Here is a 17,229-nt window from a genome sequence, read left to right on the forward strand (position 1 = left end):
CAAATGATTCTCTGGACCTGCCCTATCAACCCACCCAGTATATAGGTACAAGGAAAGAGGCCGGGCAGAGAAGGAGCTGGGAATTGTGTCATGTGAGGCACTAGGGATGCCTTATGCAAAAGAGAAGTCTTGGGTGAGTAAGAGCATTAGCTGCACCATCCAAACAGCTGAGCCTTGAATACAAAGCAGAATTGGCACCTGTGGAGTTTACGGTCAGAGGTTCAGCCTGATTCCAGCACAGTACAAGAAAGACACTCCTGAGTTGACCCCAAGGCTGTCACTGCTATTGGTGGGGCCATGAAGCCTGTGCCTCACAGTCACACTGGCCCCCAAAGTAAGAGTTTAGTTTTTCATCTTCAAAGAAGGTTTTATACACTATCACTGACACACCACCAGGACTGAAATAAGGCATTGCTTATCACCTGTAGAACTCTGATTTCCTTCCAAAGCCACACTTCCAGGACTCTATTATATATTATTTTGTCTTAGACTTTTCATTATTTCTGCCACTTCCCCACGAGAATACATGCTGTGTTCTCAAGCCATTTTATATATGTTCTCTTAACCTCTGGACCAAAGGAGTTCTGGGAGAGGAGATAACATAACACTAGATTTGTATCCCAGCCTCATCCTCTTGCAGTTTTGTGTTAGAACAATGGTCCCTGAGTCTCTACTTGATGCCTCTGAGGAGCCAGACTTACATTATAAATTAGGAAAATGAAGTCAGAAAGGGCAGAAAAAGGATTCAAGTTCTGGAATCTGGGAAGTTCTGTCAGTGATAATCTAGCTGTGGGAAAGTTGTTGTGAAGTCAGTTATCTACTACTGGTTCAGTTTTATGCTCTGTAGTAAGCTTCCTCTGTGCTTGAATCAATGAATTCTCTTTGATTTTTTTTAACTTAGAATATCCTATTTATTGTATTAGTTCAATATCTATCAATATTTAGAATCACCTATATTTTGATCAATCAACTGCTCCATCCATCCATCCATCCATCCACGTTTGCTTTCTAAATCCTACCTTGAAAGCCGCCTGGGTGCAAATGTTCTGGATCTGATTTTCAGACTCAATGGGAGTCTATCTCCTGCCAGTTAGAACCATCTCATTCATCATCCTCTTTTAGTTGCTCCTTTTCTCAGAGGACCTAAGTTACTTTTATCTTTGATCAACTTGATGGATGGAAACAAAAATAATTTCCCAAAAGTTTGCACCAGGGAGAGGTGAGAAGTGTGTAGGGAGAAATGAGAAGTGTGTAGAAGTTATCCTGTTATCCTGCTACTTTCCATCTCTAGCCTGAGGGGAGTTTATAGGTTCCTTAAACATACAGCCGGTACTCCATGTCTGTGGGTTCCACATTTGTGGATTCAACCAACTGTGGGTCAAATGTATTCAGAAAAAAATTCCACAAAGTTACAAAAAGCAAAACTTGAATTTGCAGTGTGCAGAGTTCTATGTTGAACCCACCCCACACAATGAAGTGATGTTTAGGAATTGTACTAGGTATTACAAGTAATCTAAAGATGATTTAAATTATACCAGAGGATGTATATAGGTTATATACAAACACTATCTGATTTTATATAAGGGACTTGAGCATCTGTGAATTTTGGTATCTATGGGAGGGTCCTGGAACCAATCTCCCATGGATACTGAGGGATGACTGTATTTGGTACTCAAATTATTTTAAAATAACAGAGCCACTTACTTCCTTCTCCCCTCCCCTCTTCAGACTACTCTTTTGAGCTTCTGCCCACCCATCAGCATTGGATTAGAGATTCTGGACTAAGGGACTTTCTCCAGGGATAGTTGCTGGCGGACAAAACTTCCAGGAACACCCACTTTTCCCCTTTCTTGTACCTCTCTTCCTTGCCTCATGGTCCTGCCATTCATTGCTGAGCCAGCCCGTCAGTCAGTTAGAGACCTGTGCCTCTCCATGCCCAAGGGCACTTAAATAATCTCCATCATTGTTCTTTGGGTTGTGAATGATTTTGTCCATTAAGTTTTGTTTGCCAAATAACATTTTCTGTTAGTTTAAAATCATATAAAACCTGTTACTTGAAAAACGCAGTTGAGAACAAAAATATTTCATAACTCAGTGTAAGATAAATTATATAAAAGATTGAACTAACTGTTAGTGAGATTAGAAAGTTCTCTTTCTAATTGTATTGCTATTATTGATATTACTATATATTAGTATGAAATAGTATTGATACCATTTGGTGAGGATTGAGAAATATGAGGCATTTTAGATGACTCAAAATCTTAGACTTTGGAGGACAGAATAGGTGATGTTGATATAGAGTTTTGGTCTTCCAGAAGAGCAGCAAGGTTATGAAGAATGGGATGGGTTTTGTTTTGGATACACTGTGCTCAAGAACTGTGATAATCTAGGTTGAAATGTTAACTGGCTGTTTAGGAATATCATTCCTATGGCCTACCAACAGGGCTGAGACACAGATGCAGTACACAGAAGGTACATGGATGGGGTGAAGACTTGGGAAAGGAGGAGAACAGTCAGAGGGACAAAGTGAGTAGGAAAGACTGAGCTGAGAACAGAATGCCAAGGTTAAGAGGATTGAGGGCTGCATTTTAGGCTCCAAAAAGAGGATGGGACACCTCTCTTGCTTTGAAACTTGCTTTGGAATTGGTATACACTGCTCCCCAGCTAACATTTTGAAGATCTCTTACCCTTTTCTTATGTGTCCCCAAATATAGGAGCCCCAAATATAAATAGTCAAGTCTCTATCACCTATAATTCCAATTGCTATAGGTAGGCGTGTGATGTTTGGTAGGGCTAATATAGTGGAAAGCTGAGATGTTTAGAAAATCATGTGCCTTTGGCATAGATGGCCTTCTTTTTGGAATGTGTAGACAACCATATTTTATTTTATGAAACATAACCTCACCCATGAGATAATTTGTCTGCTGATCCCTCAGCTCCATTTTTATCAATCACATGTGCGCACAAAGTCACACTCAATCCATGCACAGTTCTAAAAATAATGCTTCCTTTCCAGTGCCACTTTTTCTGTGTTGTGATCATCGGGAAGCAAGTCTTGTCTGTCACAATACACCATATAGTCTTCAAGATTAGGGTCATGAACAGCTCATATCTTCATCTTGTGCATTTTTAATGGTGTCTGCTATGTAGTAAAACGATTGAACGGATGCTTAAAAGCCAGTTTTGTTTCTACCATTATTATCACTGGACCTGCTAATCATGAGAGAAGATTCTTTATTGTCATTTTAGGCATTAGAACTAATGTTTATTTACTTGTTTGATAATATTTGTTTGACCCCAATTATGTACCATGCCCTGTCATAGGCACTGGGGACCCAAGATTGAGTAAGGCACTATCTCTGCCCTAAGGGGCTCATACTATCTTGTATAAAATGTAAAGACACATAGAAAATTAAAATATTATGTTGGCAAGTGCAATGATAAAGATGCACAGATTGGCTGTGGTTGGGAGAGGATTCCTGGAAGACATAACATCTGATATGAGCTGGAAGTCTGAGGTGGTCAGGCCATGGAGTTTGAGGTTCCCAGTCCATGATGTGTCCTGCTTTAGGACCCTGCGGCCCCTCACTTTCTCTCTGGTCACCAAGCAATTCTAAGGCCAGGGTCTTGGGCCTGCACCATTTCAGTGGGCTAATTTAACTGTGATTCTGTCTGTTTCCCCAGCCTTGACACACTAACTTGCTGTTTAATTGTGGGACCCATAGCAGTAATGGAGCCTCCAGGATGTCCTGGCTCAGGCACAGCAGAAGGACAGAATCTTTGGGTTACTCTAGGTAGCTCTCTGCTCCGTTCAACAGAGGACATGCATTCCTGAAAACGATTGGTATTCACCATGGACTGTTATGCAGCCATAAAACAGAATGAGGTCATGTGCTTTGCCGGAACATGGATGGAGCTATGGGCCATTATCCTTAGCAGAGTAATACAGGAACAGAAAACCAAATACCACATGTTCTCACTTATAAGTGAGAGCTAAATGATGAGAACACATGGACACATAGAGGGGAACAACACACACTGGGGCCTATCAGAGGGAGGAGGTGGGGAGGAGAGAGACGATCAGGAAAAATAACTAATTGGTACTAGGCTTAATATCTGGGTGATGAAATAATCTGTACAACAAACCCCCATGACACAAGTTTACCTATATAACAAAACTGCACATGTACCCTTGAAGTTAAAATAAAAGTTAAACAACAACAACCACCACCACCACCACCACCACCACCACCACCAAAAACCCCCTATTGGTATCATGGAGTCTGTTGAAATGCAGTTTTCTGTCTTCTAATTTTATGAAGGAGATTTTAGACATTGTCAACTTAGAAAGGTCAATTACCATTATTTGAAACCTATTTTCTTTTTGATGTGAAGATTCTCAAAGTCTGCATATTACCTGAGGTTATATTTCTAATTCTAGAGTAGTCTTTGTAATTTCTGTCCATCTGATTTCTAAGATTATTCACAGTTTATATATGGTCATTCTCATTTCTTTGCTCCAGAGTTCCAACAGACCAGCTAATGGCAGGCTGGGTCTCTTAGGTGAGTCCTAGGGTAATGATTTAATGCAAGTTATAGATGAAACTTACATGAAAATCACAGGCAATGAAATAAAAAAGTAGACAAGTGGGGCTGCATCAAATTAAAAACCTCTTGACAGCAAATGAAAGAATCAACAGAGTGAAAAGTCATCATACAGAATGAGAGAAAATATTTGCAAACCATACATGTGATAGGGGGTTGATATCCAAAATATACAAGGAACTCAAACAACAAATAACCTAATTAAAAACTGGGCAAAGTACCTGAATAGACATTTCTCCAATGAAGAAATACAAATGGCCAACATGTATATGAAAAAATGCTCAATATCAGTAATCACCAGGAAAATGAAGGGCAAAAACCACAATGAGATGTGACTTCATATGTGTTAGGATGACTACTATTATTGTTATTATTTTTTATTATACTTTAAGTTTTAGGGTACGTGTGCACAACGTGCAGGTTTGTTACATATGTATACATGTGCCATGTTGGTGTGCGGCACCCATTAACTCTTCATTTAACATTAGGTATATCTCCTAATGCTATCCCTCCCCCAACCCCACAACAGGCCCGGGTGTGTGATGTTCCCCTTCCTGTGTCCTTGTGTTCTCATTGTTCAATTCCCACCTATGAGTGAGAACATGCAGTGTTTGGTTTTTTGTCCTTGCAATAGTTTGCTGAGAATGATGATTTCCAGCTTCATCCCATCCATGTCCCTACAAAGGACATGGACTCATCATTTTTTATGGCTGCATAGTATTCCATGGTGTATGTGTGCCACATTTTCTTAATCCAGTCTATCATTGTTGGACATCTGGGTTGGTTCCAAGTCTTTGCTATTGTGAATAGTGCCGCAATAAACATACGTGTGCATGTATCTTTATAGCAGCATGATTTATAGTCCTTTGGGTATATACCCAGTAATGGGATGGCTGGGTCAAATGGTATTTCTAGTTCTAGATCCCTGAGGAATCGCCACACTGACTTCCACAATGGTTGAACTAGTTTACAGTCCCACCAACAGTGTAAAAGTGTTCCTATTTCTCCACATCCTCTCCAGCACCTGTTGTTTCCTGACTTCCCAAAAAACAAAGGATAACAAGTGTTAATGAGGCTGTGGAGAAATTGGAACACTTACGCACTGTTGGCGTGAATGAAGAATTGTGCAGCTACTATGGAAAACAGTATGCAGTTTCCTCAAAAAATTAAAAATAATTCAGTAATTCCATTTATGGAGATATATCTAAAATAATGGAAATCAAGATCTCTAAGAGACAGTTGCATTCTCATGTTCATTGCAGCATTATTCGCAATAGCCAAGATATGGAAACAATCTAAACGTCTATGAGCAGATGAATGAATTGAAAAATTGTGGCGTATATATGCAATGTAATATTACTGAACCTTAGAAAAGAAGGAAACCCTGTCATTTGCAAAAACATGTTTGATCCTTGATGATATTATGCTAAGCGAAATAAGCCAGTCATGTAAAAGGAAAAATACTGTATGATTCTACTATGTGAAGTTTCTAAAACATCCAGACCTATGGAAGCAGAGAAAAGAATGGTGGTTGCCAGGGTCTGGGGTAGAAGGAAATAGAAAATTTGTTTTTCAGTGGGTATAAAGTTTCAGTTGTATAAGATAAATTCTAGAGACCTGCTGTGCAATGTAATACCTATGGTTAACAATATAGTTGATATGGTTTGGCTCTGTGTACCCACCCAAATCTCATTTCAAACTGTAATCACCACATTTCAAGGGAGGGACCTGCTGGGAGGTGATTGGATCACGGAGGCAATTTCCCCCATGCTGTTCTTGTGGTAGTGTGCGAGTTCTTATGAGATCTAATGGCTTAAAAGTGTTTGGCAGTTCCCCCCAACCTCTCTGTCTCTCCTGTCACTATGTAAGACACGCCTTGCTTCCCCTTGCCTTCTGCCATGATTGTAAGTTTCCTGAGGCCTCCCCAGCCATGCAAAACTGTGAGTTAATTAAACCTGCTTTCTTTTTACCCAGTTTCAGGTAGTATCTTTATAGCAGTGTAAGAACAAACTAATACAGACAATTGGTACCAGCAGAATGGGTACTGCTATAAAGATAACTAAAAATGTGAAAGTGACCTTAGAAGTGGGTAATGGGCAGATATTGTAACAGTTTGGAGGGCTCAGAAGAAGACAGGAAGATGTGGGAAAATTTGGAACTTCCTAGAGACTTGCTGAACGGTTTTAACCAAAATGCTGATAGTGATATGGACAATGAAGTCCAGGCTGAGTTGTTCTCAGATGGAGGTGAGGAATTTATCGGGAACTGGAGTAAAGGTCACTGCTGCTATGCTTTATTTAGCAAAGAGACTGGTGACATTTTGCTTCTGCCCTGGAGATGTGTGGTGCTCTGAACCTGAAAGAGATGATTTAGAGTATTTGGCAGAAGAGATTTCTGAGCAGCAAAGAATTCAAGAGGTGACCTGGTTGTTTCTGAAAGCATACCGTCACATACATTCACAAAGATATGATTTGAAATTCAAACTTAGGTTTTGCATAAGTAACCAGGAAAGGAATGTTAATCACCAAGACAATGGATAAATGTCTCCAGAGTATTTCAGAGATCTTCGTGGCAGCCCCTCCCATCATAGGCACAGAAGCCTAGAAGGGAAAAATTGTTTCATGGGCCAGGCCCAGGGCCCCACTGCTCAGTGCAGCCTTGGGACTTGGTACCCTGTGTCCCAGCCATCCAGATTGAGCCATGGCTAAAACAGGCCAAAGTACAGCCCTGGCCATGGCTTCCTGCAAAGGGTGCAAGTCTGAAGCCTTGGCAGCTTCCATATGGTTTTGGGTCTGTGGGCATGCAGAAGACAAGAGTCAAACTTTGGGAACCTCTGCCTAGATTTCAGAGGATGTATCGAAATGCCTGAGTGTCCAGGCAGAAGTCTGCTGCAGGGATGGAGCCTTCATGGAGAACCTGTTCTAGGGCAATGCAGAATGGAAAAGTGGGGTTGGAGCCCCCACACAGTGTCCCAACGGGGGCACTGCCTAGTGAAGCTGTAAGAAGAGGGCCACTGTCCTTCAGACCTCAGAAAGGTAGATCCACTGACAGCTTGCACCGTGCACCTGGGAAAGCTGCAGGCACTCAATGCCAGCTCAAGAAAGCAGCTGCAGGGGCTGTACTGTACAGAGCCACAGGGGCGGAGCTGCCAAAGACCATGGAAGCTCACCCCTTGCATCAGCATGCCTTGGATGTGAGACATGGAGTCAAAAGGGGATTTTGAAGCTTTAAGATTTAATGACTGTCCAGCTAGGTTTCAGACTTGCATGGGACCTGTGGCTCCTTTGTTTTGGCCAATTTCTCCCATTTGGAATGGGAACATTTACCAAATGCCTGTACCCCCATTGTATCTTGGAAGCAACTAACTTGTTTTTGATTTTACAGGCTCATAGGTGGAAGAAATTTGCCTTGTCTCAGATGAGACTTTGGACTTGGACTTTTGAGTTAATGCTGAAATGAGTTAAGACTTTGGGGGACTGTTGGGAAGGTGTGACTGTTTTTGAAATGTGAAAAGGACATGAGATTTGGGAGGGTCCAGGGGCAGAATAATATGGTTTATCTCTGTGTACCCACCCAAATCTCATCTCGAATTGCAATCCCACATGTTGAGGGAGGGACCTGTTGGGAGGTAATTGGATCATGGGGCCGTCTTATGAGATCTGATTGTTTAAAAGTGTTTGGCAGCCCCCCTCCCACCCCCCTCTCTGTCTCCTGCCACCATGTAAGACATACCTTGCTTCCTCTTCACCCTCTGCCATGATTGTAAGTGTGGCCCCCCTCCAGCCATGGGGAACTGTGAGTCAGTTAAACCTGTTTTCTTTATTAATTACCCAGTCCCAGGTAGTATCCTTGTAAGCAGTGTGAGAACGGACTAATGGGATCGTGCACTTTAAAATATAAGAGGATAGATTTCACATTAAGTGTTCTTACCCAAACTCAAACCAAACCAAACCAAACAAACCAACCCATAATAACACAACAACAAAAAACCCATGGGGAAATTTTTAGAGGTGATGGATATGCTTAGTGTCTTGATTGTGGTGATGATATCATGGGTATATGCATATGTCTAGATTCATCCAGATGTCTACATTAAATGTGCATGAGTTTTTGTATATCAATTATACCTCAATAAAAGCAATAAAAAAGAGTATTATAATCTCCCTTGGACCCATCACCTAGCTTAAAAAATTATCAACAATTTGTTATTCTTGACTTCATCTACTCTCCCACACTTTGTTCTTTTTATCACTGAACTATTTTACAGTTCCAAATATCATATAATTTCACCTATAAATTTATCAGTATGTGTTTTTAACAAATATCTTAAAATAGCCACAAGATGATCATCACACTTAACAAAATTAATGATTATTCTACATGTAATATAAAAAAGATATATATGAAATTTGTACCTTAAGTTCTAAAAGCTGAGCAATAATTCACAAAATACAGATAATCCCCAACTTATGCTAGTTTTCCTTACAATATTTTTGATTTTATGATGGTGCCAAAGTACTATGCATTCAGTAGAAAGCGGTGTGATATTCTTGGGTGATGCTGGGCAGTGGCAGTAAGTCCCAGCTCCTCAATTTACCATGTGGTTTACCCTGTAAATTGAGGAGATCTGTACATTTTGAATAAAGCCGAACAATCTTGTTCTGACCTTATGCACAGGGTGACATTCAGAAGAAATATTAGTCTGAGTTCTAAAAAGGAAACGTAATTGAAAATCAATTTAAATACTGATGTTTACTTAACAAATGGCAAACTGGAATTATATTGCCACAAAATAACTTAAAATCCTCTTTACCTCTCTCCCCAAATTTGTACTCAATTTTGCATGGTAGCTACCCTTACCTTCTGTTTTGCCTTTTCTGTCCTTTTTAGTATGACTCTGTCTAGGCTTTCTGGTATTATTTTAGTCCTCTCCTTTATCCATTATCTGGTTCAATACAACAAAACAAACTTCTCTACCAATCAGCAGTGGGCAGTGAATGGTGAGGGTGAGGGAGGATAGAGAAAACAGCGTGTATTTCAATGTACTGCTCTTACCAAATGTTATAGAAATAATATTTAATATTCTACTACCTCTGTCACAGGAGACATGAACTAAAGAAACTCTGCAATGTCAGCGTCTTAAAATTCTTTAGACAATTCTTTTTGTCATCCATTGGCAAGATACATGGTGTTTACAAAGTTATTCAGCAATCACATGCATTGGGACAAATTGTCATGGAGTATCCAAATATAGGAGCCCCAAATCTAAATAGTCATGGCTCTATTATCTGTAATTCCAATTGCTATAGGTAGGTGTGTGGATTTTGGCAGGGCTAATGTAGTGGAAAGATGAGATGTCTGGAAAATCATGAAATCACATAGTAATTCAGTAGAATATTAAATGTTATTTTTTTCTAGTCACAGAGGTAATAGCAAATTCTTTCCCCCAGAACTCACAAGATTGTTGTGACACTCATGTAAGGCAACAAAATTTAGAAACTGAAATCATTATTTTTTTTAACAACTATTTATTTAGCACATACTGTGTTTCAGGTATTGGATCATGTCCTGAGTGTAGAAAGTGAAGTTGCAGTCCGACTACTCAAAGTGCTTGCAAGCTCAAGGGAAAAGGATATGAGTGGGAAATCCGCTTAATGCAGATGGGTTGCACTAAACACTTAATGCAAAGCTCAGAGTGTTTTATGGGACTCTTAGGTAGGGGCACCTGCCCTAATAGGAGGGATCCAGGAAGGCTTTTCATTGAAGTGATGGCTTTTAGAGAATTGTGTAGACATTAACCCGGTAAAACAATAACAATATGGCATATTACAGGTTAGTAAATAAATTCACTGAGGATAGAAATATCTGGTATGTGAGCAAAATTATAGAGTTTGATACATGACAGCACACAGTTCAAAAAGTGGAGTAATAAGGAATGAGGCTAGAGGTGAAGGAAGGGCTATGTAATGGACCTAGAACTTGCTCTGTAAGTTAAAGTATTTTAAGCATGCAAGTGATGTAGTCAGATTTTACTTTTTAATGTATCACTCTTATGGCAATGGAAAGATGGATTTAAATCAAAGAAGATAGAGGAAGAGAGCTATATTAGGAAGCTATGGTAATAATCGAGCAAGAGATGAGGAGGCCCTGAACTAGGGCATGGCAGTCAGCATAGAAGGAGAGAGATGGATTCCAGAGATACTTAGGCTGTTGAACTGTCAGGATGAGGAGTTTAGATAAGTAGCATGTGGTAGAAGGGAAAATGTCAAGGTAACTCAAGTAGCTGGGTGATTATTGGTGTACAGGATAGAGAATACTGGAGGTTCAAATGGTTTGTGGGAAAGATGATCAGTTTGTTGGTACTTGAGGTTATCTGGACAGGCATATCTAGAGGGCAAGGGGATATTTAAGTTTGAAGTGAGTTCTGGAGTGCAAATGTAGATGAGTGAGTTAGTAGATTTGTGATGACTGAAACCATAGGAATCATTGATATTGTAACTAGAGAATGCATAGGATGGTAAGATCCATGGAATGAGCACCAGAGGACTCCATTTGGCATTTAGAAGAAGAGGTTCAGATCAAGGAGGAGAAAGATTAAGCACAGGAGTTGGAGAATATTAAGTGGGTATTATGAAAACCAGTAAGCAAAGACTTTAGAGATATATTGGCACTGTGACATGTAGCAGAGAAGTCTAGGAAGATAAAAACGGAGAATGACTCAGTTTATCTGACAGAAAGCTTGGAATAATTTCAGTAGATGGTGGGCTAAATCCAGACTGCCATGGGTTGAGGGGTTAGTGAGATGTGGGACAGAAGAGACAGCAGTTGTAGATGACTCATTTGACAAACCTCTAGCTAGACTAATGAAGAAAAAAGGAGAGAAGATTCAAATTAATAAAGTCAAATATGAAAGAGGAGATATGAAAACTGATGCCATGGATATAAAAAAGATCCTAAGAGACTGCTTATGAACAACTATATAGCAATAAATTGGATAACCTAGAAGAAATTGACAAATTACTAGAAACATGCAACCTACTGAGACTGAATCATGAAGAAATAGAAAATCTGGACAGACCAATAACGAGTAAGGAGATTAAATCAGCAATATAAATACTGTGATCAAAGAAAAATTCAGGACCACATGGCTACAGTAGTAAACTCTACCAAACATTTAAAGAACTAATGTATTAATAAATTATTATTAAACTTTTCCAAAAATTGAGGAGAGACCACTTCCAAATTCATTGTATGAGGATGGCATTACCCCGATACCAAAGCCAGATAAGAACATTATAAAAAAATTACAGGCCAACATCCCTAATGAATATAGAAGCAAAAATATTCAACAAAATACTAGCATACCTAGTAGTCCATTAAAAGAATAATGCAGCATGATCAAGTGGGATTTATCCCTGAGATGGATGGTTCAATAAATTTCCTTCTTTCCTAAAAAAAAAAAGATGGTTCAATGTAGGCAAATCAATAAATGTGACACACTACATAAACAGAATAAAGGATACAAATTGTATGATAATCTAAATAGAGGCAGATAAAGCTTTCCACAAAATACAACATCTTCCCCCCCCGCCTGTGTCCATGTGTTCTCATTGTTCAACTACCACCTATGAGTGAGAATATGCGGTGTTTGGTTTTTTTGTTCTTGCGATAGTTTACTGGGAACATCACACTTCGGGGACTGTTGTGGGGTGGGGGGAGGGGGGAGGGATAGCATTGGGAGAGATACCTAATGCTAGATGACGAGTTGGTGGGTGCAGCGCACCAGCATGGCACATGTATACATATGTAACTTACCTGCACATTGCGCACATGTACGATAAAACCTAAAGTATAATAATAATAATAATAATAATAATAATAAAGAAAAAATAAATAAAGAAAAAAAAAGAAATAACAATCACAAAAAAAAATACAACATCTTTTCATGATTAAAACACTCAATGAATTAGGTATAGAAGAAATGTATCTCAACGTAATAAAGGCCATATATGAGAAACCCACAACTAATATATTCGAGGGTGAAAAATTAAAAGCTTTTCCTCTAAGATCAGGAGCAAAGCAAGGACGCTCACTCTTGCCATCTCTGTTCATTTCTAATTCTATTATTTTTAAATTCTATATTCTCAAAAACTTAAAGGCATATTATGTAGTAGCAGCATATCTTTATTTATTAAAATAGAAATAATTTTATCGGGAGCTTAAAGAACTAGGCTATAAATGTTAAATCAAGTAAAATCAAATGGCCCTTGGGAAATGTCGTCATCTCTCTCTTTCCCCTTTCCTCTTCTTTCCACTCCCCTGTCTTCTACCCTCTCTACCTTCCTTCATTTCTTCATTTCTGGGACTCCCATAAAATAGCTTTGTCCTTCTTTTCAAAATCTTTAGGCAAATCAGGAATTTTGGGACCAGGTAATTCAGCCTCATAATTCCCAGCTTTCCATGGTTGTTTTACTAGGCTTACTATTTAATTTATTTTATTTGCACCTTACAAAAATGTCCGTCAGAGAAGTATTATTATTACCATTTCTCAATGAAGAAACTGAAAATTGCAGAAATGTTAAGAAAATTGCTCAAAGTTACACACCTAATTAGGACTTAACTCAATCATTGTGTTTATACAATGCCAGTTTGCTAACATAGTATTTACTCACAGATTTATTTATTTCAATTTTAAAATATCTTTGAACATTTAAATATTTAAACATTTTGAATAAGCAAAAAATATACATGATACCAAAATTCAAAAGAGAAGAAAATGGTCATGCAGTGAAAAATTAGTCTCTCTCCCACTCCTATCCCCTAGATACTTAACTATTCTCCTGAGATAACCACGGTTACTAGTTTATAAGTAAATTCTAGCAAACCCTCATGTAGATACTATGTGAGTTTCAGAAGTTTAATTTGCACAGAGTGCTTCAAGTGCCCATTATTTGTGAAAAATGAGGATCATCTGTCCTTTAGCTATTTTCTCTCTATATAAAAAAATTGCCCTTTGTGAAGCTGGCAAACCTCATTAAGCATTCTTTTCTTAAAAGCCCAATCCTCCTTCAGTTTATCAAGCATAAATGATAACCCAAATAATTTATTGGTAAAAATAACTTTGGAATCTATTAGTAATTCATGAGGCAAAGAAAAGTAGGTCTAAAATTGTGTTGATAGAACTGTTGATAGAACTGTTTTAAGTCACGTAATCCTTAGCTAATTCTTCAGCATACATCAGCTATGGTTCCTAGGATTTCAACATGAGAAAGAACACTGTGAAAGTGCCTCACCCATCCCAGGAGCATCCCTGTTCCTTCTGGCATCCCTGAAGTGTGTCAGTTTCCTGATAGTAACTTAGATGACTAAATTGTTTGGTTTCAGAGTACTAGGGAGGGATAACTAGCCTCATGTTGTTCTTCTGAGATGCTGAGAAAGAATTTAATAGTAGGGCTCAACTCAAAGACATTCCTACCTCTTCAAATTCCCATGTTAGGTCCTCAGTTTTTTTTTGTTTCTCTACTGTACCAACCCAATCAAGTTTGAAACATTGCAGATACAGCACAGCATTCTTCTGGGTAAAGAGCACAAGGCATGAAATCTTCCCTCAGATAGTGAGAGGAGCTTTCTCAGGAAAACAAGGTGCCGACCCTGCAGGTGCTATGGTACCCATGCTGTCTAATTAGTAGTGACTATAGCTAGAAGAACGGGGGATGCAGAGAAAGGATCTTCACTAGATAGGCCTTACTCTAAACAATGCCATTCTTTATTTTCTTTTTTTGACATTTTTGAAATTATTGGTTAGTTGTGATTAGTTATTATTCTTATTTCTTCTACATTTTAGAGTTTATATTTCTTAGAAGACCCACTATGTAACGTGCATAATTTTAGGCCACTCTTTGAGTTTTTGTAGGAGACTTTTGTGGTAGGTATATTTTTTATTTCTGTTTTACAGCTGTGTAAACTGTGTTTCAAGGAGGTTAGGAAATATTTAATGCCACACAGTAGTGGTGGCTGTAGATGTATGCATAACCAAGGTACTCAAGTTTTCTCCAAGTTGGGACAGTGAGTAATACTAGCTGAAGTGTTAATATGGTTAAATAAGCTATACTAAGAAATTATCCGTGGGATCCGTGCCAGCTATATTTTACTTATTTAGGTAAAAATATCTATGAAGTAAATGGCAGGATAAATAGCTTTCCAGAACTTCATTCCTTGAATGTGCAAAGAAAGCCTGAAATCCTACTAAATGTCATTACAAAAGAGAGAGATTGTGAAGGAGCAAATGAATTAGCATGTAGGAGAAAAGCTTCCAAATGGATGCAGCACATACATTAAGTCAGTTTGGAAGAAAATGGGAGAAGATGAGTTTGGATTTCTAGTAGACCACAAGTCACTCATAGTCACAAGGGCCACAGAGATGACGTTAGTGTGTAAATCTGCAAATGTGAAGCTTTAAGGAGGGGCCCCAACATGACTCTAATGGCCTAGAAAACCAAGAGATGATGTTGCCTCGTTCAAGCCCATTAATACCATGTCAGAACACACCCAGGTTGGGGCTGTCAGCATCTAGGAACCTGATATATGATTTTGTCGCCCTGTTCAAGTCAATTAATTGTCAAGAAAAGCCTAAGGATCAATAGGCCATGATAAAAGGGGAAGTTAGTTATAAAGAAAAACTGCAGTTGAGGGTTAGGATATAGCCAGGCTGCAGGATCAGCACATACTGGTCTCTACTAAAGAGAACACAGCTGGATACCGGGCATGTGAAACTGAATGGGAGTAGTTTTACATACAGGATACTTTGGAAGCTGGGAAGTAGGAGAAGCACCATCTCTAATTATAGGAAAGCACCACAATTGTCAGACAATATGTCACATTCTACAATTGCCACTGGCATGAGGAACCTGAGATAATGTCCCAAGTGAATCACTGTGCACTTATCCTGCTGGGGAGGATCCTGGACTAGGAATTTTGTGATACCAGCGTGTATTACATGCAGGTGGTATTTTGGTTGGGAAATAAGCACATCATGCTAGTCCTGGGCTGTTCCCTGTGTAGGACTGCCTGCCCCTTATAAAAGGACTCTCCACCACACTGATGCTGTCTTCTTGCCATTCAGTTGTAGATCTTTGGAGACTCTGGTGAGTACAAATATTAGAAGCCTTTCTTGCACTTGGATGGTGTTAGGGTTTAACCTGGGGACAGAAATGCCTATTTATTTTAACCAATTTATCCTCATGGATAGGAAAAAGAAGATAATGAGGTCTTGAAGGTAAATTTTAGCTGGTATTTGGTAGATAAACATGAAGGTGATGAGGAACCTGGAGTCAAATATATAAAATCTTAAACTGAAGGAGAGTGAGAGACACAAGATGCTGTTCTGTCTTCTGCTTCACATCTATTCCAAATACATCTCTCTTGGAGTGCAATCTCCTTGGGTGACGGGTGCAAGTTTTTGCAATTCTCTTCAAAAACTCATGGCTCAGCACCACAGCCAGTTCATTAAAACTGGTAACTAGGGCCTCATGGAAGATAAGAGTACAGATTTGTTTGGTATTGGCTAGAATTTTAATATCTGAGTTTTTCTTCTTGAGATAGTGTTTGTATTCAGACAACACTTGTTGCTGTCTCATAGGCAATTTTATTTTCAGAAAATGGTAGAATGAGGGAACAGCCAGAAACACGGAAGAATTGAGGGTAAGAGGTCCTAAAAGTGAAGTGTGAAGAAGCTACACAAAGTCATAAAGACTGTATTAGGGATCAGAGTTGGTCCCTAGATACTGGAGATTTGATGTCCTAGCTAATTGCTCCACCAACAGGACTGTCTCTCTTATGAGCACTGTTGCTTGCGTATCTTTCAGATTATCTGAGACTGAGGAGAGATGTCTTACCAGCAGCAGCAGTGCAAGCAGCCCTGCCAGCCACCTCCTGTGTGCCCCACGCCAAAGTGCCCAGAGCCATGTCCACCCCCGAAGTGCCCTGAGCCTTACCTGCCTCCTCCTTGTCCACCTGAGCATTGCCCACCTCCACCATGCCAGGATAAATGCCCTCCTGTGCAACCATACCCACCCTGCCAGCAGAAGTATCCACCCAAGAGCAAGTAACATCACTAGAATTCATCAGGACCATGAAACAACAAGATCCAGTGGCTCTTCTTACTCCCAGGACTCCATCATCATCCCTTCAGCTGTAGTGGGAGGCTGCATCTTCCCTAACCTCTGCCTGGCTTGAGAGTTGACAGAGAAAAGGCTTAGTTTTGAAAACCGATATGTTGTTGGAAGATGAGCAGCCGGATCATCCCCTAATCTCGCTTTGCTGTCTGTGATGTAGATGGTGGTTCCTATCCTGAGAGCAAGTGTTTATTCTTTTGCTTCTTCCCAATAAAGCACGTTTCATGGTCAAGCCCACATTGCTTTTGTTTGCATTTCGTGTCTTTAACCTCTTCTGTTAACTACATCAAGTGAGTGTTCCTTTTCATTCCTATTGAATTATTAGAATTATTAGGCTTTTCCATCACTGAATTCAGTGTTGCTTGCAATGTGTGTTTTGGATTCGGTACAACAAATAATTCTCTTTTATTGGTTTTAAACTCATTTTTACCCCTTCTAGCTTGTATGACTG

General features: G+C 39.4%; 1 protein-coding gene across 4 annotated transcripts in view; it reads left to right on the forward strand.

Annotated features, from left to right (window-relative positions):
• Positions 1 to 17,013, forward strand: part of SPRR2G (small proline rich protein 2G) — a 52,220-nt gene extending 35,207 nt beyond the window's left edge. For 3 of the 4 annotated variants that reach the window (XR_008498199.1, XM_054473783.2, XM_054473813.2), the window contains one exon: positions 16,470 to 17,013. Coding sequence is in view for 3 of the 4 variants with exons in the window: in XM_054473783.2 (XP_054329758.1) it covers positions 16,491 to 16,712 (222 nt within the window). In the remaining variant the exon portion in view is untranslated. Of the gene's footprint in view, positions 1 to 15,700; positions 15,750 to 16,469 lie in introns of those variants that run through there. The other variant, XM_054473834.1, reaches the window with a different exon arrangement.
• Positions 17,014 to 17,229: the final 216 nt, after the last annotated feature.

The sequence above is a fragment of the Pongo pygmaeus genome, chromosome 1 (genome assembly GCF_028885625.2).
Source record: "Pongo pygmaeus isolate AG05252 chromosome 1, NHGRI_mPonPyg2-v2.0_pri, whole genome shotgun sequence".
Classification (NCBI taxonomy): domain Eukaryota; kingdom Metazoa; phylum Chordata; class Mammalia; order Primates; family Hominidae; genus Pongo; species Pongo pygmaeus.